Source organism: Orycteropus afer, unplaced genomic scaffold (genome assembly GCF_000298275.1).
Source record: "Orycteropus afer afer isolate SDZICR_OR568_19922 unplaced genomic scaffold, OryAfe1.0 scaffold00352, whole genome shotgun sequence".
NCBI lineage: Eukaryota > Metazoa > Chordata > Mammalia > Tubulidentata > Orycteropodidae > Orycteropus > Orycteropus afer.
Genome location: NW_006921939.1, coordinates 1,941,044 through 1,962,985, shown reverse-complemented (window position 1 = coordinate 1,962,985; position 21,942 = coordinate 1,941,044). Strand labels below are relative to the sequence as shown.

The window sequence follows — 21,942 nt, the reverse complement described above, 5'->3', positions numbered from 1 at the left end:
TAGCCCAGTAGCTGTCACATGGTACATAATCAGCAAATGTTAAACATTACTAGTACTGTTATAATCATGGTTTAAAACAAATGGTTCAAGATGGAGACTATAAACAGGGCAAGGGCCCTAGAGACCCATTTTTGGGTGCTATGAGTTGTGGAAGGAACCATGGTGGTGCACTGGTTAAAGCTCTTGGCTGCTAACCAAAAGGCTGGTGGTTTGAACACATCAGCTGCTCCACAGGAAAAAGATGTGACAGTCTGCTTCTGTAAAAGATCACAACTTTGGAAACCCTATGGAGCTGTTCTACTCTGTCTTATAGGGTCACTGTGAGTCAGAATTGACTCAACAGCAATGGGTTTGATTTGATTTAGTTATGAGTTGTAGCATATAGAGAAAGTCTACTGGGTTAAAAGGTGTTATAGGAATGGGTATCACTCTCCTTACAGGCTCCCCTGCCATGTGAAGTGGGGCCAGAGCCTCCTCAAGTTTGCCTGATGACACATGGCAAGACACTCTGAAGTATTTTTGAGGTAGGATATGAATTCTCCTGCCTAGACTGCCTCATGGACCAAGAACTAAGACTGGCCTCAATGGTGATGGGAGTTCAGAACTTCAAATACCATATGCTCTCATATTCTGATCTCTAACTGTCAGGGCAGATCATAGGCATATGGGGTGAAGAATAAGGTCAAGTTAGCTGAGTGGTAGATAGGGTGGGATGTGCCTGGATGGGGAAGCTACAGGGAGAAGGCAACAAGGTTTATGATGTAATTCAATGAGATGGGTCCAGGAACTAGTCCTCAAGTTAGCAGCAGAGTCAGATATCACAGGAGATGAGTCCAGTGAGCATTACTTGTCAGTGAGGGCCTTTTCATGGCCTGTGCTCTGTCGAAGGTGGTCGTGAAGACCTTCTTGGGGGTCTTCATGCTCTTTCAGGTAGTAACAGCGTTTGGGAACATGCTGGTGCTGGTAGCAAGAAAAAACAGCAGAAGTAAGAACCACAGTTACTATAACAAGGGATGTCCTGCCTGAATAAGTAGAGTAACTTAGCAGATCCAGGAACTTGGCTAATTTATCTTGCCTGTATAACAGGTGACCAAAGACCAGGCTAACTAAATTCCCTAATGACCTGAGTCCATAACACATGTGACTATAGGTGGGACCCACCCCCTAAAAGAAGACCCCTTCCTCAGAATTTTAATCATTTTGAGGTGCAATGCCCTGCCCAAGTTACTAAGGGCCTGAGATAGGTAAAGGACTAAATCTTCTGATTATGAGGGAAACGGCTGGGCTCAACCCCAATTCTCCACTTAATATTATTATTCCAAGTGGAGGGTTGGGGTTGGGCCCGGCCAGTTCCCTAATAATGAGAAGACTTAGTCCTTTAACCATCACAGGCCCTAAGTAATCTGGTCAGGGCATTGCTCCTCAAAATGGTTAATACACCCAAAATTACTGTGTGGTCATGATCACTGATAAAACTCCAGTGTGAGGTTTATAGTCTGGGGCCTCAATCCCTCCCCCATTGCCTCATCCTTATTCTAACTCATTTTTCCTCTTAAAAAACAAACAAACAAACAAACCTTGAGTGCATTCCCCATCATTACCTCCTCAGTCTGCTGGTGAGAGTTCAGTTCATTCTCCATTGCCTCCTCATTATTCCGCTTACAGGCTGACGGCAGATCCTGGCTTGAGTTGCCTGGGGAATCCTTCTCTTCTGCCAGCTGGCACTCAGTGTAGAGAGACCTATCTATCAGCTCCTTTAGGCTGCCGGCCACCTTCAGGAAGATCCGGCCCATTTTGGTGGCAATAGCTTCTGAGAGTCCTTCAAGAAACCTGGTCCGTAAAATGGCATCAGACCAAGACAAATGCCGGGCCAGCAGAAGGAAGTCAGTGGCATACTGCCTGACTGACTTCTGGCCTTGCTTGGGATGGCAAAGAACAGCACTGAGGATATCTACCTCAGATAAGGAGTCATATAAACCCTTTGATCTGGCCAGGAAAGATTTATTTTCAGCTGAGAGGGGGTTTCCTACCTCCATCTGCAAGATGGACCACCGTTCTGCTGCCCCCAAATGAAGAGATACCAGAAATGCCATTTTCTCTGAATCGTCCAAAAACCCCTTCATCTGCTTCTCCTCATCAATCTCCATCTCCTCTTCCACAGGGCATGAACCCCGGGCTGCTTCCTGCTCTTCTAAGAGGTAACAGAGTGCTGGGGTCAACATTCCAAAGGATGGGACTTCCTTTGGTGGTGGGTTCCTCATTTCAGGGGCTGTGGCTATGCCATGTGACATGAACTTTGATCCAGAGGCTGTGGCGTTGGTGTGAGAGGTGAATATCTCTCCAGAGCCTGTGATTTGGGTTTCTGGATTAGATATCACTCTAGAGGCTGTGCCTTCCACTTGTGATGTGGACATTGCTCCTGAGGCTGAGGCTCTCATTACTGGCCTGGACAGCCCTTCAGAAGCCATGGATGTCATTTGGGGCATGGACATCCCTCCAGAGACTGTGGCTCTCAGTAGTGGCATGGACACCATTCCAGAAGATGAGGCTCTCATAAGTGGTGTGGACATTGCTCTAGAAGCTGAGGCTCTCATTGGTAATGTGGACATCCCTCCAGAAGCTGTGTATGTTATTTGTTGTGTCGACATAGATCCAGAGCTTGGGGCTTTTGTTTGCAGTGTAGACACTGCTCCTGGGACTGAAGCTCCCATTAGTGGCATAGACATCTCCACAGAAGCCATGGCTGACATCAGTGGCATGGGCACTGTTCCAGAGTTTGTGGCTCTCATTAATGGCATGGACATCCCTCCAGAAGCCATGGTTGTTGTTTGTTCCATGGACATCTTTCCAGAGGCTGGGGCTCTCATGAAATCTGTGTACATCCCTCCAGAAGTTGTGGGTGTCATTTGTGGTGTGAACATTGTTCCAGATCCTGGGGGTCTTATCAACAGCATGGACATTTCTCCAGAGGCCATGGATGTCATTTGAGGCATAGACACAGCTCCAGAGGCTGTGGGTCTCATTAACGGTGTGGACATCACTCCGGAGACTGGAGTGCTCATTGGTGTCATGGACATCATTCCAGAGGCTGTGGAGGTCATTTGTGGAGTGGACATCACTCCATAAGCTGGGGCTCTCAGAGATGTAGATATCTCTCCAGACACTGTGGCTCTCATTTGTGGTGGGGACATTTCTCCAGAGGATGACACCCTCATGAGCCCTGTGGACATCTCTTCAGAGTCTGGGGCTCTCATTAGTGGTATAGAAATCTCTCCAGAGGCTGAAGCTGTCATTATTTGAGCACACATCCCTTCAGAGGCTGGGGCTCTTGGCTGCAGTGTGGACATCCCTCCACAGGCCATGGGTCCCATGAGTGATATGGACATCCCTCCAGAGTGTTGGGCATTTGCTTGCTGATTGGACACCTTTCCAGATGCTGTGGCTCTTATTAACGACATGGGCATTGCTCCAGGAGCTGGGGCTCTCGTTAGTGGCATTGACATAGCTCCAGAGGGGATGGCTGTCATTTGTGGGGTGGGATTCACTCCCCAGGCTGGTGGTCTCATTAGAGGCCTGGACATCCCTCCAGAGGCTGTGGCTGTCATTTGTGGCATGGAAATCCCTCCAGAAGCTGTGTCACTCATTAGTGTTTTAGGTTCTGCTCCAGAAGTTGTGGTTGTCACTTGCTGTGTGAACATTGCTCCAGAGACTTTGGATGTCATTAGTGGCTTGGATGATGCTCCAGAGCCCATAGCTATCATTTGTGGCATAGACATAAGTCCTGAGGCTGTGTCTCTTGTTAACAGTGTGGACATCGACCCTGAGGCTTTGACTGACATTAGAGGAGTGGACATTGCTCCAGAGGCCATGGCTCGCATTTGTGATGTAGACATCACTCCAGAGTCTGGGACTCTCATTTGCATTGTGGGCATTGAACCAGAGTCTGGGGCTATAAATTGTGGTGTGGACATTGTTTCAGGGGCTGTAGCTGTCATTGGCAGTGTGGACATCACTTCAGAGACTGAGGCTCTTGTCCACTCTGTGGACATTGCTCCATTGGCTGTGGTTTTCACAAACCCTGTGGATATTGCCCCAGGAGTTTGGGCCATCGTTGACTGTGTGGACATTACTCTAGAGGCTGTGGCTGACATTTTCTCAGGGGACATTGCTCCAGAGGTTGTGACTGTCATCAGTGGGGTGGACATTGCCCCAGAGGCTGGGGGTGTCTTTAGCAATGTAGACATATTTCCAGAGGTTGTGGCTCTCATTAGTGGTGTAGGCACTGCTCCAGAGTCGGAGGCTCTCATTGAAGGTGTGGATATCACCCCAGAGGCTGTTGTTCTCATTGATGACATAGACATCATTTCAGAGTCTAGATTTTGTGTTAACAGTGGGGACATCACTCCAGAACCTGGGCCTGGCGTCAGCTGTGTTGGAATACCTCCAGAGGCTACAGCAGTCGTTAGAAGTGCAGACACTGCTTCGGAGTCTGGGGCTGGCTTTAGCAAGGTGGACATTTCTCCAGCATCCGGGGCTGACAGTAGTGGTGTAGACATTGCTCCTGAGCCTGGAGCTGATGTTAGCAGTGAAGACATTACTCCAGAGTCTAGACCAGACATTAGTGGGGTGGGTACTCCCCCAGAGTCTTGGGTGTTCATTGGCTGGGTTGGCATTGCTCCTGAACCTAAGGCTGACATTATCAGTGAGGATATTGCTTCAGAGTCTGTGCCTGACATTAGCAGGGACGATATCTCTCCAGAGGCTAGAGCAGTCATTAGTACTTTGGACATTGCTTCAGTGTCTTCATCTGTAATTTGCAAAGGGGACATTGCTTCAGAGCCTGGAGCTGTCATTTGCTGTGCGGACATCCCTCCGGGGTTTATGTCTGGCATTAGCAATGGGGATATCTCTCCAGCATTGGGGGCTAGCATTAATGGTGTGGACACTGTTTCAGAGGTTGGGGTGCTCATTATAGTTGTAGACATCGCTCCAGAAGATGAAGCTGGCATTGCCAATGGTGATATCTCTCCAGAATCTGGTGCCGCCATTAGTGCTGTGGACATCGTTCCAAAGTCAGGCATTGTCATCAGCCCCGGAGACATTAACCCATAGTCTGAAGTGGACAGAAATGGGGAGAGCGTTCCAGAATCTGAGGTTGGCATTAGCAATGGGGACAGTGTCCCAGAATCTGAGGCTGGCATTAGCAATGGGGACAGTGTCCCAGAGTCTGAGGCTGGCATTAGTGGTGGTGACAATCCTCCAGAGTTTAGTGCTCCCATTACAGGTGCAGACATTGTGTCAAAGGCTGGAGATGTCAAAGGCTGTGTGGACATCCCTCCAGGGTCTGAGGCTGCAGTTGACGCTACAGGCAACTGTACATGAGAATGCAAAATTTGGACCTCTGCTCTGGTTTCTGTTACTGGTCTAGAGAATGTCGTACCCTTGTTTTGGGGGTCGGCATTTTCCTCCCTCAGCATATTGTTGAATCGCAGTGAACGTAAGGTCATTGACAAATCTGCCATGGCCACAGGATAATGTGGAGGGATGCCCTAAAGTAATGATGTGAGGGATCCTGCTGAAGCACAAGCGGCAAGGAAATCTGTAAACAGGAAACAAGTATAAAAGTCAAAAGCCATTATCAAGAAATTGGGAAACAGACAAATGATTCACGGTAGAGACCTGTTTTTATGTGTTGTCAGCTATGGACATCGGGGTTGGGCCTATCAGGTTAAAGAAGCTGTGTGGCAATGAACTAATTTGAAGCTAGAGAAAATATCCCTTCTTCCTCTATCCTTCTCAAGCCAATGCACCCAGTCACAACAGCATAACCTCTCAGTTTATAAATGTTGTAAATGTCAGCAACCTCAGCAGCCATGAACCCAGGCAGTCCTGGCTCAAATGAAGCACCAGCACCACCTTCCGGCCAACTGAAGAAGTGCAGGCTCCTGGGCTACGTTCTGTCCCACCATAAGGCAGTTAGGTACTACTGACAGCTTGGATTGGGAAGCGCTCTGCTCCCAGATAACCATTATTACCTAGGGCTCACTGAGTCCTGACAGTGATTTAGTCCCCATTTTACTACTCTGATGGTCTTGAATGTCCTCAGGAAAAGGAAGGTATTATTCTTGTCAGTGACTAGGGAGCAGCATTCCATGAGCTGAAAATCTTGTCTTTTTTTAATATTATTATTATCAATAAAGACCACTATTACTACCATTTAAGGAGCTCTGGTGGCTCAGTGCCTAAGGCATTTGTCTGCTAATCAGAAGGTTGGAGAGTCACACCCAGCAGCCACACCAGGAAGACTGGACAATCTACTTCCGTGAAGATTTATCACCTCGGAAACCCAATGGGGGCCACTATGAGTCAGAATCGACTTGATGGCAGTGGCTTTTTTGGGGGGTTAGTACTACCATTTATTGATTACTTAGTGTGTTCTAAGCACTGTAGGGCTTTACAAGCTTCATCCCATTTGCATCTCTCAATAACCCTGCATAATAGATCATGTTATTATTCCCGTTTACCAGCTTTCTCCAATTAGTAGCATTGAGGTTAAAATAGGGTCACTGTGACAGTAACAAACTGTGTGCTTTTAACTCTCACCCCCTCCTTGAGGTTGCCTAATCTGCGGTATCCCTAAGGTTCCATTCAATTATTTCTATGACATCCTAGACCACGGCTCACTTGAAGCCCAGTACATAAAACAAACTAATTTTGAGATTCTCTGATGACATGGGGGTAACCAATCCTAGAATCCACAACCCTAAGCAGTTCAGAAAGAGTTCCCTGGTACACACTGGAAACCAATGCATACATCCCATAGCAGCCTGCCCATGACAAAAATGGAAGACTTGCTACATTCGGACAATGTCACAAAATTCATCAATCACGTGTCATTTTTGCCTCCATGATAATAATGATAATACTGTAACAAAAACACCAACAGCTTACATTTCTTGAGATTGGACTGACTTGCAAGCGCTGTACAAAGCACTTCTTATGCATCATCCCCTTTGGTCACTGCAGTGACACTAAGAGATTTTAATAGTAGTATTCTTCATTAGGAGCCCTGGTGGCATAGTGTTTAAAGTGCTTGGTCACTAACCAAAAGGTCAACAGTTGGAACCCACCAGCTGTTCTCCAGGAGAAGGATGAGGCAGCCTGCTTTCATAAAGATTTACAGCCTTGGAAACCCTATGGGGCAGTTTGGAATCAACTCAATGGCAATGAGTGGGTGGGATTTCTTCATTGTACAAATGAGAAAACTAAGGCCCAGAAAAGCTTCATCATTTACCAGCATCCACATAGATTCCCAGGTCTGTCTCATTCCAGAGCCTCCTACTCTTCACCTCTGTTCTATAATGATCCACTTGGCCTGCCCCCTCTACCTCTTAACTCAATCACATTACCAAGACCCTGCCACCTATCTCCAGCCTAGACAACCCCAAAATGGGGAGTGTGTTAAAAGAAACACTGGATTCCTGCTGACACTTTGGTCACTCTAACAGCTGGTACAATGGCAAAGAAAGATATGAGTCAGACGAGTAGTCCCAGAAGTCCACCTCTCATCTTCAGAAAACCCCTGAACCATGCCACCATTTCCCACCAAGCAAAACCGGGGAAGATCTTACCTTGCCAGTCAGGGGGAAGAGGGAGGGAATGTCCTTTGCGCCCCTAGCTCTTTGAGTCTGACCAATTTACTTATGCCCCATGCCCAGCCAGTTCATTAAAGTAAGACCCAATACCAGCAGCTGTTCACTGCAATCTCCCTTAGCTATCCCCTGCCACGCCCCTCTCCTGCCCGCCAGCCAGCCAGCCTGCCCGCCCACCCGCCCCACTGCTACCGACTTGCTAGTGCTTGCTCTGTCTCCCTGGTCCCAGATTCCTGCCTCTATATAGGCTCTGACATTTGCCTCTGGCCGCCTTTCATTTGACAGCCCTCCAGAATCTCCACTTGAGCACTTGGCCTAGGCAACTCCACCCCTCTTCCCCCTCACCCCCAGTAGTTCCTTTGCCTATACCCCTACCCCACTATGCCAGCCTCTGACTGCTGTTCCACAGAAAAGAGAAGAGTCCCACAATTAACTCGATGAGACTGACAGGGTTCTGGCTCAGGAAATGAGACATACCCTCTGCAGTTGGCCAGACATGAGAGTCCTGGGAGCTAGGCACTGCTAGTGGTGGGACATGAAACACAGGCAGATAGGGGGTTAGAGCTAAGGGACATGGGAGTGGAGGCTGAGTACAGTAGTGACAGAAAAGTTCAAAGATGTTCAGGTGCAGGGAGACCAGGTACGGGGCTAATGGGAAGTAGGTACTCAGGGGCAAACACCTTCATAGACTCCTGCTATAGTGATGACCAAAAAAAAAAAAAAAAAGAGAGAGAGAGAGAGAGAGAGCCAATTTGCCTTAGTGTCAGAAACACTGCAGGAAATCTGGCAACTAGTGTTGCTGTCACAGGGCTAGGATTCAACAGCAAGACTCCAGGGATTTCAGACAGCTGGCAAGAAAAGCACACCAGTCTTGAGCATATCAGGTGAAGTCTTGCTCATAAAAACAGGGCTAAGGCCTGCTTTCTAGAATTGGGGCACAAGGTCAGAGTAGAAACAGCAAAGGTTCGATTGATACCTACTCTTCCAACCTTCTGAATCAATCTCCCTTAAACCCCAGGACTAGGGGCAGAATTGAACCCTGAACCCAAGAAAGGACAAAGCCTTCAGGTGAAATTTAAGTTGCCAGGTATGGGGATTCAGAGTTTGGTGTGGGGACAAGGGAGACATTCAAATCATTATAAACCTTCTCATATAACTGGCAACCAGCAAATTGAGCACTTGGGCTAAGCACTCTACATGCATTATACCATTCAGATCTCACAACAACCCCTGTTAACACGGGCAATGTCAGCTTTCCCATTTTGCAAATGAGGAAATAGGCTTGGAGAAGTTATGTGACCAAGGTCACAAAGTTAGTAAATGGAAAAGCCCAGATTTGAGCCTGGATCAACCAGCCTGGTTCTAAGACCCAGGTCCTTAACATTTCCTAAAGAGCTCTGGTGGTATAGTGGTTAAGGCATTTGGCTGCTAACCAAAAGGTTCGAAGCTACTAGCCACTCTATGGAAGAAAGATGATAAACCTGCTTCTGTAAAGGTTTATAGCCTTGGAAACCCATTAAGGATCGCTATGAGTCGGAAGCAACTCAATGGCAGTGAGTTTGGATTTTGGATTTGGATACCATTTCCTCTCTTGGTAATCAGACAAGTGCTTTAAAACACTCCAAGTGCCTTACCCACTCCACCAGGCTAGGAAACTTTTTTCTTACTGACAGATGAATCATTTTTGTAATCCTTATCATCACAGCAACTGACATTGATCAAACTCTTCCCATATACCAAAAGTGCACTTTATAAGCATTATCTCCTTTGAGCCTCACAACTATCATGTGGGCTAGGTCTTTTGAACCCCTAGTTTACAGGTAAGGAAACTGAGCCTCTGTAAGATGAACTGACACAACCAAAAGCACACAGCTCTGTCTGACTCCAGAGTATATTACTCAAATAGAAAAATTCCAAGTATCACTTGCTCATCTTCTCTAAACAAAAATGTATTCACAGCAAACCCAACCACTCTATTACCAATGGCATAACAATAGCAATAACTACTATCATTATATCTAATTATAAAAGGTATCATATACTGTCACAAGCACTGTGCTACACACTTTACATACACGATCTCAGGTTATATTCACAACAACCCTAAGAGACAGGTATTATCACATTTATTTTCCAGGTGAAGAACCAGAGCAGAGAGAAGTTAACTCACTTTCCCACAATCACACAGCTAGGAAGCACTGCTGCTTAGGACAACAAAAAATTGGAAATCACCTAAAAGCCCAATAATAAAATACAATTCATTTAACGAGCAATTGAACATTGGTGAACCCATAGCAGCTGGTCGTGTAGTCATTGACAATAACATTCCAGTGTGGATGTGAGTCTTATAAAATAAATGTGCATATTTTTTGCATTAAAAAAAATAAAATCTGGAAGGATATATATAGAGAGATAGCAAAATGTTAACAGTGACCATACCCTAATGATGGGATTAAAGAGGATTTCTTTTTCATTTTTCTTATCTGCATTTTCTCATTTGTGTACAATGAACCCATATTACTTTTATAAGAAGGAAAAAAAAACTTTCTCCCCCAATAAGCTTAATGGTTACACCATTCATATCTTTGGTTGGCAGCAGCCTCTAAAAAGTATCTCCAATGACTTGCTTTGATTTTGTATTTTTTAAAACATTTTTCTCGTTTTTCTAACTACTATTGATGTTTAATAATTGCACAGGTAATCTGAGGAATATATTCTCAGCATAACACTTCAAATATAAAGTCCTGAAACTACACCAACCCTCACCCCTTGCCCCCACCCCACCCCCAAGTCCCATTCCTCTCTCTCTGTTAGCAGTTGGGTGTGTCTCCTTCCAAACTTTTTCTAGCTGCAACAGCATTTAGAGCTCATATCATGCAATTGGTTGCAAAACCTAGTGTGTGCAAAGAGCTACAGTGAGAAACCCATTTTGGCACTGGGCACTCCTGGATTCAAGTTCCAGGCCAGTGTTACCATTCATAGTCAGCCTACTTCTAAGGAGGCTACTGAGAGAGGTCCTTGCATGCTCAGCCCATTTGGGGCACAGGCTTCTGTTTTATTAAAGCCAGACTATGAGCACAGAGAGGAGAGGCCTTTTAAAGAAGAAAAAGCTCTGAAATTGCTGTTTAGCATCTCTCAGGTAGCTCACGTCCCACCCAGTCTCATGGATCAATAAGGCTATAGGAAGTGTCATGCTCCTGCCACCTCACAGAAAGTAATTGAGTTTGGGGGATTGCATGGCTAGCTGCTTGGGGAAATAAGAATAAACAAGAGATGGTTCAATATGTCAACAAACAGCTTTCCAGCTCTTGAAAATAAACCTTTCCCTAGATTCTCGACAATATGCTCTCTCCTGGCCCCAGCAAACAGGTACCCAGATAACTGAAAATAGACAACCTAAGGAGAAAGAAATATCTGGTCTACTCTAGGGTCCTCTGCCTTTCCTGGCCATTCTGAGATGGAGAAGTCCTCTGCGGTCCTCCACTCCCCAACAGCCTTTACACTAAAAATGCCCACCCGGCTCTTTATAAATAAAAAGAGAGGAAATAGCTAGCATTAATTGAGTACTTATTATGCCAGGCACTGTGTTAAACACTTTACATACATGATATTATGTATTGCACAATCAGCCAATGAAGTGGTTTTTTTTTTTTCACCCCCATTGTAATAAATCATCTGAAGAACTGAAGCAGAAAGAAATTAAAATTAAGTAACTTACCTTGAGTCTCACAGCTGAGAGCGAGTGGAGCTGGGCTTGTCACTCGGGTCTGTCTGACTCAGCCGGTGCTCTTAACTCACAGGAGAGTCACACACTGTCTTCAAGTCTCTGAAGGGCTGTCATATGGAAGAGAGGGTAGGTGTGTTCTGGGTAGCTCCAAAGAGAAGGATTTGACTGTTAGTTGGGAATTACACTTTCATTGGATGTGCTGCAAATTCCCCAAACAACATGTATATGCATGTCCAACTCTATAGGGAAAAGAACATTATAAGAGCAAACGGAACTGCCTTGCATTAGGTGCCGTCCTGATAGTATTTGTGGAATCAGAGAAAACAGGAGGGATAGCGAAGGACGGCAAATGGGCAGTGTCCCAATTTTCTGAAATAAGGAAACTACAGACCAGTATACTGTAAACTCCAGAGCTGTAAGCTTGATGTCAATCCTCAGAGAGATGCTGCCGCAGATACGAAGCAGGTAATTTATAAGCACTTAGGAAATAAGTGGTGATAGGAGGTACCTAGAGGTGCTAGCACAGTGTGCCCAGATCTCTACAACTGAGACCAGGTTCCCAGACTTGCAGATATTGTAAAGCAAAAAAAAAAAAAGGTGGGGGCTGATGGATGGCCAAATTTTTATTTTTGCAAGTGAAGACATTAAGAAACAAACAAACAAAAAAAAAAAGACATTTAGGAAACAAAACAAAACAAAACCACCCTGAATCATCATTTCATCAAGAAGAAAGGGCTTGTTTTAAATGCCGAAAGACAAGGAAATAATCTCAGGGAAAAAAAGGACAGTACTTTCAATTAAACAGTATTGTTGTTGTAGCTTTACAAAAAAAATTACTACATGGTCCTCAGGCTTTCTCCTTTGCCCTGTGGACTGCTGCAATTTTCCTGGAGATTGGGCATTTGTCTAAGGATCTGCTTTAGGGAATCACTCTGAGTTAAAATATCAACACAGGTAAGATCAGATACCTGTAAGACAGGAAGTCTTTCTGGCCAGAGGGGGAAGAACAGAGTCTGACCTTAGCCTAAGTAAGGACATTAGCATAGATACAAAGTGTCCACAAGAACAAGAAAGAGAAATGAAAGTTGCCAAGTGTGGATGCAAGTACTACCAAGGCGGGACTTGGCCAACTCATTTGACCTGTACCACCCTTGGACCACATGGCCCTCTGGTAGGAATAGGTGCCCGAAGCCATTACGCATTTAGACCGCAAACTTCTCACTTGAGGCTCTCCAAGCAGCCTTCTGACTATTACTTACTTGTCTTCCCAGGGAGATTTCATAAACGTTGTTGTGTGCTGTCAAGTCGATTTTGATTCATTGTGATCCTGTAGGACACAGTAGAGGCTAGGCTCTGCTATAAGGATTACCTAGGCTATAATCTTTACGGGAACAGATCGCCAAGTCTTTGCTCCCACAGAGCACCTAGCGGGTACTAAGCACCGACATTTCAGTTAGCAGCCGAGTGCTTTAACCATTGCTCTACCAGATGAACTCAAAACCAGCAGAGCACTTTTGCCAGAGTGAGGTTCTGCAAGAATCTAGAAAGATGTTTCTAACAGCATGCCACGCAATTCTAGCCTGTGTTAACATTTGAATCAAGGGCGTAAATAAGGGCCTGGCTGGGATTCTTACACAATTACTCTAAGTTGAGAAGAACTGCTATGATCAGTGAGTTTACATTTTAAATCCCATGGTTTACAATATGTCTTTCTGCATTTGGTAATTTTTTCTCCCCATATTCTTTGTTGCAATGCACTAAGTTTCTGCAATTTGTGCTCTTCTTGGGAAATGCTTAGTGAACATATACTAGCTATGAGCTCTGCACTCTGAAGAGAAGATAAGGTCCTCTATACACATTGCTGAGTGTGCATGTGAATCCCAGCAGCCCTCCTCAGATAACTGGTGCCAGTGATCCTTTCTTGAAAAGAAAAGACAAACTGATGTCCTTTTATACACAGAACTGACCCCGGGGCCAAGAGTTTAAACTGGAGTTTGACCATGTCTGTCAGCATACATCTGCTTTCTAAGTGTGAAGGGAATACAATGTCCAACACTTACATTGTTGACTTATCCTCTAGAATTACCCTCTAGAAATGCATTTCAAGAAGTACCGAGGGATTCTTCTGCATTGACCATCTCCTGGTTGGATTGTTAAAAATTAGATTTGGGAGGGGGGTCTCCACTTGCAAAGAGGTATCCCTGATGTGCAAAAGGACTTGAATACAAAGGGACATGAGTAAGTATTTGATGGAAAAGCTGTTTGAATCCACCCAGAGGCACCTCGAAAGACCAGCTATCAAATCTGCTTCAAATAGTCTTGAAAACCCTATGGAGCAGTTCTACTCTGCACACTTGGGGTGGCCATGAGTCGGAACAAAAACTAACGACAGAACATTCAAAGAGTCACACTCAGTAGGCCTAAAGTGGAACCAAGGAATCCACATTTGCAACCCAATGATTCTGATATACCCTGGAGTTGAATAACCACTAGTTGAGGGGGTCATATACCCTGATACTAATATCAAACAGGTCTGGCTCAAACCTCAGCACTGCAAATTACTTCAACTCAGTTTCCTAGTCTGTAAATCAGGGATAACAACAGTACCTACCTCATAGGCTCTTTGACTGTTTTAAACAAAACAACATGTTGGAACAACATAGTACACAAAAATACTGTTCTACATCTTACTTCAGTGAGTACCAGCTGGGGTCTTAAAAGCTTATGAATGGTCATCTAAGGTGCAACTATTGATCTCTTCTTGTCTGGAGCAAACAAGAGTGAAGAAAATCAAAGACACATGGAAAGTTAGTCCAAAGGACTAATGGACCATGAGAACCTCAGCCTACATGACCCCAAGACCAGAAGAACTAGATGGTCCCTGGCTACCAATGCCAACTACTTAGAAAGGGGTCAGAATTGGAGATCCTGGATAGAGTGGAAGAAAAAATGTAGATAAAAATTTAAAAACATAAAAAAGACCAGGTTTACCGGTCAGATAGAAACTGGTGAAACCCCCAAGACTATGGCCTCTACTCACCCTTCAGGCTGGGAATTCAACTCACTCCCATGGCTTAACTCTCGTCCAAACATTAGACCAGCCTACGAGCTGAACACCTACACCAGGGAGATGCACTACTTAAAACAATCAACCATGGGAGATCAGAAGGGCAGTATTTGCACAGGGAGATAGCTCAGAGGGGCTCAGAGGGTAGGAATGCATAGGAAAGAAGGACATAGGGAAAAGGTAACCACAAGGAAGAGGTGGGAAGAGAGCTGTTACATTGTAGGGATTGTAATCAGTACCACATACCAAAATGTGTATGAACTGTTGAATGTAAAATGAACCTGCTTTATAAAATTTCACAGACACACACAAGAGAAAAAAAAAAAACATGTATAAATTGTCTGGCACATAGCTGATGCTCAGTAATCTCTCCCGGTCCTGCTTATTCATGGGCCCTGTTGCCTGCGTTCTCTGCATTCAGCTTCTAGCCCTGTTGCCAACTGCTCACTCTTTCTAGGTCTGGTATTCAAACTCCCCAAGACAGAGACTCTCATTGGTCCAAATTTAGTCATCACTGTGCTTGTTGGGCAAAGTTTTCACAGTAGGTTCCCTCATAGGCTGTTTGCCAGCCTATAGAGTGACTGCTCTTGAATCAGATGCCCTCTCCTGGCTCAATCTGCTATTGCCAGGGGGAAGCAGAGTCACATGGTGCCAAACATAGCCACCTATTCATAAGAAACTGCTACTTCCCTCAGCGAGGGTCTGTGGATGGAAACTCCTTAGAAGGGGCCCGTGGGTGTGGCAGGAATTCCAAGGCTTAGCCCGTCCAGTACACCTAGGCTTCTCATTTATGCAGGCTGCCAGAGGAATGAAGCGTTCAAGTTCACTGAAGTCCCTATTTAATTCCGACTTTTCATCTCCATCAGGCCAGGAACACCAGTTTTCAAAAAACGAGACCACAGTCAAGGAAAGAAAAAAAAAAAACTTAATCCTAAAATGAGACCTTCTGTTTCTATAACATATTTTAAAGTTTCCAAAGCACTTTCACATCTATTCCCTCAGTGCAGACCTTGCAAACTGGCAGCCACAGGCTGGATCCAGACTGCAGACATATTTTATTTGACCCATACAATATATTAAACATTTTTTTAATTAGTTGCCAACATTTAAAAGTCAAGAGATTTCAAGTAAAAAAAGCCAGATTTCTGGCTTCTCTGGGGAAAACAGAAAGTCCTGGATCCTCGTTCTAACATGGCAATAGTCAGATGGAGCTGACTTAGCTGCTGCCTTTAGAAGGGGGTGTGTGCTCACTGGTATATGAGGTCTGCTTTACAGTTAAGTGTTTGACTACTAGCCAAAAGGTTGGTAGTTCAAATCCAGCCAGAAGTACCTCAGAAGATGGCGATCTGCTTCCAAAAGGTCACAGACTTGCTACTTATGAAGTTGCCAGGAGTAGGAACAGACTCAACAGAAACTAACAACAGCCTTCCAGACCATCAGGGGAGAAACCCTCCCTCCTCCTTACTCCCCAACAGCTCTGACAGTTTGCCACAGTCTTTACCGGGCCCCTTTTCCTCTTTCGCAGTGACCTGCTTGGCCTCTGTAAGCATTTGGAGCCTCACTTCAGCCTCATGCAGTAGGTGGAGAAGGTGGTGAGGAGCAGATCCTGGAGCTGGGCTGTCTGGGTTGGAACACCAGCTCTGCTCTCTACTGGTTGTGCAGCTGGGTGAGGGCTTTCACCTCCCTGACACTTGATTTCCTCAACTGTAAAATGGTGCGTACCTTAGAGAGTTGTTGGGCCAACCAAATGAGTTAATGTATATGAACTATTTAGAACAATGTTTGGCCTATGGCCAGCACTAAATAAGTATTTGTTTATTTCATTATCCATAATTCCATACCTGCCATTCTGACATCCAAAAGATTCTGAAATCCAACAGTCTGTAACAAGCTCATTTGGTGCCCGGATCCCACTGGGAATGTTACATTATATATGTTACTTGTGGTATAAGCAGTTTGTGATCAATTGATAACCTAAAGGTTGGCAGTTCAAACCCATCCAGTGGTACCATAGAAGAGAGGTTCTAGTGACCTGCTTCCTTTAAGAGTACAACCACGAAAACCCTATGGAGCAGAGTTTTACTCTGTAATAGATGAGGTCATCATGAGTCTGAATGCATTCCAACGCAACTAATAACAACAACATATGTACCAGGTTACCTTCCTAAAATCACAAAGTTCTGAACTCCAAAACATGTGACTCTCAAGGTTTCAGATAATGGATGATGAACCTGTATTATTATTAGCTTGTATACCCACTTGACAGATGGGAAAACTGAAGTACTGAGTATAAGTAACTTGCCAAAAGTCCCTAGCTTGAAAGCAGAAATAATATCAACCCTTAGGGCTACTATTGTAATCTGTATCAAGCTTACTGTAGGCATGCTGATGCAGGATTCTAGGTACTACTAGTCAGAGTGTCCTGAAGAACTGAAGAATGCCACTGTTTTACTGAGAGTGACCATCCCTTCCCTTAGTAGTGTTCTTTTGACTTTTTGTGCTACTCCTCATTATATAGTGTTGTACTACAATTAGGATGGGGTTTACTGTCTGTATTTGACAGAAAAGGAAACTGAGGTCCAGTAAAGGGACTTGCCCAAAATTCTCATAACAAAAGAGATGCAGTGCTGGAACCAGAAGCCAAATTCTGTGCTTTCTTTTCTCAAATCCCAAGAGCAGTTCAAGGGAGATATATGCTGAGCTATTCACATATAGACTCCCACTCTCTGCAGACAACTCTAAAATTTTCAACATACCTGATGAAAAGAGAAAGTCTCAAGATCTCAGCAAATATAAAAATGAGACAGCATATCTGGGTGGACCTCATCCTTCCCAGTACCATGGGCAGCAATGTACAGTCACTATCCACTTAGAAGCCAGGGAGGGAAGACTTCTCAAATCCCAAGAAAATCACAGAGACCCTACTGTTTGCTCTTCTCTGTTGATCTTAAGAAGCTGATATTTGCTGATGCCAAAGGCCAAAGAAATGAAAAATCTACTGGAAAGAGAATTTCATCAGTTATGAAGCAGTATCATAAAGAAGCCTTTGCATGGCATCAATTCCCCTGTTTGAAATGCAAAAAACCGAGAACTACTATTTCATAGCACAATGACATCAGAGACCTGGGGCTAAAAGCAGCATCCCCAAGACCTCTCTGAGGCCCCTGCCTCAGCACAGGGGAGCTCTCTGACAGTTCAACTAAGTTAAGCAAGTTGGAAAGGAAAAGGTAGGTCATGACTTAAGTGACCTTATGTCACTCCTGAGCTCATAGCTTGAGTCTAGTTTCCTCCCACCAATGGTGTCAGTGGGGGGGGGGGATATAGAGGTGTGTGGACCACACTGGGTGATACTATCAGAATGTGTGACACCAAAATGACTGTCTATAAAAGTTTTGTCCAGTGTTTCAGTGGAAACTTATTATTTTTTATTAAAATATCCCTGTAAGTTATAGCAACAAAAACACTTTTTGTAAGCCAAGCTTATGTGTAGCAATATGCCTACAAGGCTAAAACTCTATCTGGTCAGAGCTGTCATTATTACCCAATTACAATGCCACTTCCAATCACATGGTTTCATCTGCACGTGTTGCAAGCATGCACTATTGTTTTCATTGCTGCCTGTGTTTTTATAGTCGCTGGTTTTGTCACATTTTCTCATGCTTTAATTACAATATTGTGGCAAATAAGTCATATTTGTGAAGCCATACCAATAATTTTTTTTGAGAATGAAGTAGTGATTAAAGGAAAAGAAGGAGAAAAATCAAAAAAGGTTTCCGCTTAGTTACTAATAACATTGTAACTAATTCAATGTTGAAAGATTTCACAAGACAATTTTTTTAGTATTCATATAATCTAAGAAATATTACATTTAAGCAATTGACAACTGTACGTGACACATATTATTCTACGAAAAAATTGATAATAGACATTACGAAGGATTCTGTGTGGTCTGGTATGGGAGGAGGTCCATGAGGGGGGAGGGTAACACCCTGCGTTACCACACTGGATGACACCAACCCTAGTGACGCCACTGCCTCCTACCAACAATTCTGCACTTTGATCACACACCCACAGCGACCCAGATCTTTGAATTCAGCAATTCTCTCTCAGGTTTCAGTGAGGCATTGGCAGCCTGAGCTATTTTGGGACACTTTCTCTGCTGTAGATGCCACTTTTGGAATACGCCAGAAACATACTAAGGACCTGGAGCTCTCTGTCCTGGACTGGTTTTGGGGTGTGCGTGCTCTCTTTCTCCAGGCTGATCATTTGGAAGACAAGCACTCTTGCCAACCTAATCCCAGGAGGCTGGCTACCTTGCTGGGCCACATGCTCAAAGGCAGTGTGGCTGTCAGCACCCTCACGGGCATGGAAGAACCAGGCAGCCTGGCAGGCTGGGAGAAGTCCTAGACAGTAGTCTGAGCTTCGATGTGGGCTGAGAAGACAAATGAGGGGGCAAGCTTTCCCAAACATCTTATTCTTACAATCATCACTTCCTAATCTGATGCAACTGACTCGGCAGGCATTCAGGAGCCTGTGATCTCCATTTTCCTGTCCTACAGTCCTCTGCACCTGTAAGTACCCATTGCTTACTGATATGCATGCTGTCTTTTGTGGTGGGGAAAAGGAGGGCAGGGTCTGGGGAAGGTCATCTAGTAATCATTATGGGGCTCAGGTATGGGCAGATCCACTACGTCTGAAGAATTCCTAACATCCCCACCTCCCCCGAACAGCTTCTTAGTTTGGAAAATAAAAATGCCTGTTTGTTCTTTCCCAAGTTCCCAGCATACCAGAAACTCCACCTGTCCTTCGGGGTCTTCTGTTCCTCAGTACTGTGCGTACCTGATATCTCATGTTGGACTTAATGGGAAAAGTGCACCGTTGGCATTTGAATTTCTTAAATGTAAACACAGCTACTATTGTGGGCACAGCTCCTGCTGGCTTCTCCATCTTTATGCAGCAATTTGCTGAAATATGTTGTAAGCAAGAGGGTATAAATCAAAAATCTAGAAACTCCTCCATGGTTTTGGTTGATTCTCAACGCAGTTAGAAATGCTGCCACAATGGAGAGGCCCCATGTTATGCAGTGAGCTGGCCCCTTTCGATGCTTTCCTCTTTTAATGGAAGGAAAGGCCAAAATAGCTACAGGCTGCCCAGGAAAGGGACATTTCTGATGTTTTCATTGCCTTACTAAAAGACTGGACATGGTCTCTGGTCAGCTTCTCAGTCTCTGAAGCAGCTCCAATAGCTGCTCCAAATGGGGACATTCAGCCGTTCTCTTCCTTCTCTTGGGGACTGCTGAAGTTCCCTCAGATATACCAAGATGACAGAACCAAACCCTGCTACTTAACCTCCTCCTCCAACACCAAGACCAATTCATTCTTAGGGTACAGGGGTACAGTTGGTTTGGAGGCAAGGGTAGGAATGACTTTGATAGGAAGCCACTTGGAAAACCTGCCATGATCCATATTTAAAAAAAAAAAAAAAGTGTCCTTCCTAATGAGTTCCTGAGCCATGATGAAGAACAGAACAAAGCAAGCATGTCTTGCCCTTGTATTTCTATATAGCACCATGGGGGATCATTGGCCTTAAGAAAGAAATAGTATAAGATATTCCTTAGACCAAGGCTAGCTACCTTCAGTTTCTCTGATTGGAGAAATGAGAAGCTTCATATTTGTATTCTACTAAGAGTATGGGGTCTAAGGAGGGTTCAAGAAGAACAGTGTTAATATCAGTGCTGGAGAAATCTAGAAAAGAAATTCATCTTGTGTCTGGGGGAGACTAGTTTGGGTCTCAGGCTATAGAAAGAATATGGTCTTGGGAAAAATTTGATTTTGCCTTGACTATTGTTTATGTATCTTTGGTAGTTCATCAAGGTTCTCTGTCCTTCTGAGAAGATTTGAGAAAACTATATTTAGGTCATGTTGTTGTTGTTGTTATGTGCCGTCGAGTTGGCCCCGACTCATAGCAACCCCTCCTTGGGTTTCTGAGGCAGTATCACTACAGAAGTAGGATTGCCCAACCTTCCTTCTAAGGAGTGGCTGGTGGGTTTGAACTGCCAGATTTCTGGTAAGCAGTCAATTGCCTTAGGCACTATGCTATCATTAGAGAAGAAAAATAATTTAATTCTAACATATTTTTACTAAAAAATTTACCTGTAGAAAACTTGAATGAGTAGTATAGATTCACTCCTCACTTACTGACATGGTTACATTCCCAAGGAGCAGGTCATAATGTGAAAAATGGCAGTAGGCAAAAATGGAGGAGGATCATTTCAGATCACAAAATGGAGGAGGACTACATTTTTACTCTTACATGACACATCACAGCCAGCGCTACTCTCGCCTTGCACCTCACCGTTTGTTACTACCAGATGTACGTTGTTGATGCACAAAGTAGTTCCATAGCAGATTTTTTACTTTTGCAAAATGTTGGATAACAAAATAGTCCAAAAGTAAGGAGTAGGTGTAATGAAACCCATACACTCTTCTTCTAAATTCACAAATTGTTAACCTTTCACCATATTTTAACTCTTTCTCTTTTTCTTTTTCTTTCTCTTTGTATGTATGTATGTGTGTATACATGTATATACACATATAAGTGTGTGTATGTATGTGTATATATATACGAATATACATGTACATAGGTTCTCCTTTTTCCTCTATATGTATACATATATACACATGCACACTTCTGTTTCCTAAGAACAAGGGCATTCTTCATAACCACTATACCATTTAAAACTAAAACCAAACTCACTGCTTTTGAGTCGATTCCAACTCATAGTGACTCCTCCTTGGGTTTCCAAGGCAGTATCTCTATGGAAGTAGATTGCTTAGTTTTCCTTCTGAGGAGTGGCTGGTGAGTTTGAACTACCAGCTTTCTGGTTAGCAGACAGGTGCTTTAGGCACTATGCCATTTATACCCTCAAAGATTTTAGCACTGATTCAAACCCATCATCAACTATATAGTATATTTTCAAATTTCTCTAGTTGTACTAAGATTACCCTTCATAGTATTTTTGTTTGTTTGAACTAGGAAGTAATCAAGGAGGATGTAATTTATTTGGTTGTCCTATCTCTTCAGGACGGGCTGCTTTAATCTCACATACTGTCCAGTGTGTGAGCTATTAGCCACGTGTGACTATTTACACTTTAATTTGATTAAACTCTAAAAAAAATAAAAAATTCAGTTCCTCAGTCACACTGGACACATTTCAACTGCTTAGTAGCCATATGCGATTAGTGTGTACTGTGCTGGACAGCAAAAATAGAGAATATTTCCATCACAGAAAGTTCTGTTGGATGGATCTAGAATAGTCCTCACTTCTTTTTTTTTTTTTTTAAGTTTTTCAATTTTGTCCTTATTTTTCTTTTTCTTTTTTATTTTATTACGATTTGGGTGAAGATTTACAGAGCAAATTCACTTTGCATACAACAGTTCATATACACTTTGTCTCATGACATTGACCACAGTTTACCACAATGCAACAGCTCCCC

General features: G+C 44.0%; 1 protein-coding gene across 1 annotated transcript; it reads right to left on the bottom strand.

The window, feature by feature from the left end:
* Positions 1 to 843: 843 nt before the first annotated feature.
* Positions 844 to 5,522, bottom strand: RTL9 (retrotransposon Gag like 9). Its single transcript, XM_042782504.1, has 2 exons — positions 1,602 to 5,522; positions 844 to 960 (listed from the first exon to the last, which is right to left on the bottom strand). Exons 1-2 carry the CDS (start codon positions 5,520 to 5,522, stop codon positions 844 to 846), a joined length of 4,038 nt encoding a protein of 1,345 aa, XP_042638438.1.
* Positions 5,523 to 21,942: the final 16,420 nt, after the last annotated feature.